The 2,797-nt window shown below is 40.6% G+C and overlaps 1 protein-coding gene across 1 annotated transcript in view; it reads right to left on the reverse strand.

The window, feature by feature from the left end:
- Positions 1-320: 320 nt before the first annotated feature.
- The window catches only part of CTSC (cathepsin C), a 14,127-nt gene continuing 11,650 nt past the window's right edge, over positions 321-2,797 (reverse strand). The window contains exon 7 of the mRNA XM_072398633.1: positions 321-1,533. Within this exon, the coding sequence (XP_072254734.1) occupies positions 1,031-1,533 (503 nt within the window). The 3' untranslated portion in view covers positions 321-1,030. The remainder of the gene's footprint in view (positions 1,534-2,797) is intronic.

Genomic DNA, 2,797 nt, shown 5'->3' on the forward strand with positions numbered 1-2,797 from the left:
TTGTCTTCAGGGACAGAGCTCAAGACTATGGTAGACTTGGAGGTCTATGTTCACATATATAGATCAGCATTTTGGATTGTCAGCATTATCTCCAATTTAAGGAGGAATATACAAGTTGCCTGGCCATGGAACAGATTCCCAGGTATATCACTAGAACCAACCAGTGCTCAACCCAGAATTTTTTTTTTTTTTTTAAAGCTGGGTGGCAAGAAGCTGTAGGTGGGTGGTGGCCCCTGTATTGCAACCCAACGCATCAGTAACTACCCAAACACAGCAGGGTGGTCACTGAAAAGTGCCAGGTGATGCACCCAGCTAAAAGGGGCTGGAGAGAACACTGAAAGCAAGTAGGATTTTCAGAAGGTCAGCAATGGCAATGTTGTGCTAAACAAATATAATAAATTGGCAGTAAAAAACTGCATCCTGGCTCCCGTGACACCAAGGGATCCTACGTTCACATTTAGTAAAGAGTCTCTTCTGGTTCACATATTTTAGGGAATAATCACCCAATATGTCACAAATCCTGGTACCCAATTTCACCCGTGAGGTCACTGTAGCACAAAACTGATACTGCTGTGGCAAAGGGGATCTCAGAGTTTTATGAAAGGGCCTCACCCGGCACAAAGCTTTTCAAGTGATATACAAAAGTCTTAAAGAAATCCAATATCAGTTGGACAGTCACATCCCATGAATAAATGAAAGACAAAATGGCAGGACTTTCACAGCTCCGTGTTCTAGTAGTATTACCAGAAAAACCTGCCATTTTGCCTCTTTCTATGCAATGTGCTGCCAACAAAAATAACATCAATTAAACTCAATTTAGCTGCCCAATGTAGCCCTAGGCTAGGAGCAACTGCTACAAAATGCCTGGTAGTTTCTTTATAGGGGGGTACAGAACCAAGCAACCCTTTATAAACGGGCATGAACAGAAGAGGGTTTCCTGGCTAGTAAAGGGAATAAAGGCATTTTGTGGGCTTTGCTCCTAGACTGGAACGAAGAATGGAGTACAGCTCACTTTGGACATTACAGCTTGTTACAGTTTAGGGATAGGATTGGCAGACACTGCTATGCTTTCAATAGCACATTCATTTGTTCCTCTGCGGATTTTAAAGTACCCCTTCTCTCCCCAGTTCTCCCCCCAGCTGTTCTTTACAATCCAGTACTTCTCTCCAGTGGTTGAATCTGTGCCATACCCGACCAGCAGGACAGCGTGGTTAGTCAGCTGAAAGGGGTTAAATTTATCTTGCAGGCCGGTGTGGTGGTAGATCCCTCCTTTATAGAACATAAAGTCATCATAGACTTCAAAGGCTACAGCCAAAGGACCCCCCAAAATCAGTTCATATTTCATGTAAGCTTCATTGCAGCCACCATAGAAGCCCCCAACGTAGTGGTACTCTGCTGTGTAGTACCGAAGAGCGTCTTCCTTCAAAGTGCAGGGCGAATCACGGCCAAGGTAGGGGAAGTCTGCCTCTTCTACAATGCCGAAGTCCTGAGCATATTTCCCAGCGATAAGATAAGGAAACCCTCCATCGCAACCTTAAAATAGGGATGCTTTGTTAAAAATGAAAAACAAAACCACCAAGTGTGCATAACAGCTGAACCTCTAATTAATTTTTTCATCTATCCCAGCACAAACAGCCTTGTTGGCATCCCCATACAGATGCAACAACGAAAATACAAGCCGAAAATGATGAAGGTGGTTGCGGACTCAAAAGTCCCAAATGAAAGGGGACAAAAAGCCCACAAGGTTAATTATCTAAAAAAATACTTGGCAGAGTTAACATGCTCATTTTTCACTTTACTTCAGACCCCTTCCATACACTTCTATGCTAGGAAAGTTTTTTTATTAAAGTCTGGCCACACAATCCCCGCTCTCATATGATAATATTTACTACAGGAAAAAAAAAATCCAGCTTAAATTTTAATGACCTCATAGTAAGAGGTTTCTCAATTCTCACAAGTTCATGATTTTTCATCTTTAACAGCTGTTAAAGGTTGAATAAAAGCCATTTATTGCTGACAGGGTTCCTTCCAATTTGTCCATGTAGACCAAGCCTAATTGTAGAATAAGTTTCCCCTGTTTAAAAGTCCATTTTGCAATTTCCATTTATTACAATAGGCCAGTCCATACCATTGCATTTCCTTGATAGGATGTAAAAAACGCATCCTGTGGAGTTTGGAATGTGTTAAAATGCCCATAAACACCACCATAAATAAAAATTGGCATTTTTTGCATTTGGGAGGCGTTTTACCCTATTCTAACTCTTATATTTCACATATCTTGGTTGAAAAAATCTTTATAAATGCTTAAAATGCCTACAAAAGCTTTATGGGTTTTTAGAATTGTTTAAAATTAAAGTGTAGACCTCGCCTTAAGTCAGATTTTGCTTTAATTTGCCATTTACTTATACAAAACCCATGGAAGTCTACCAAATCATTAAATGTTACCACTGCCATAGGTGCTACTGTCCAGGCATAGCTACATTTCTGCTCCATGGATACAGTTCAAGTGTAGCCAACTCAAGACGGACCTGTGCTAAAGGCTTTATTGCCAGGTGGGGAAAAAACAATGAAGCCATAATATATTCAATGTTTGTTATTTGATTTAGGTGTCCTTTAGAAGCCAAGCCTATTATATTCCACTAAAAAGGCTAGCCTGTTGTCACAGAATGCAGCGCAGACCCATTAGATGACCTCCCAACTTGAAGAAAACAATAGTCTGTATAGATAAAACTACAAGTATCAGTCACAATCGGTTAACTATAGGATTTTAGGGCAGTGAAAAACACAACCCTTTAAT

Source organism: Pyxicephalus adspersus, chromosome 1 (genome assembly GCF_032062135.1).
Source record: "Pyxicephalus adspersus chromosome 1, UCB_Pads_2.0, whole genome shotgun sequence".
Classification (NCBI taxonomy): Eukaryota; Metazoa; Chordata; class Amphibia; order Anura; family Pyxicephalidae; genus Pyxicephalus; species Pyxicephalus adspersus.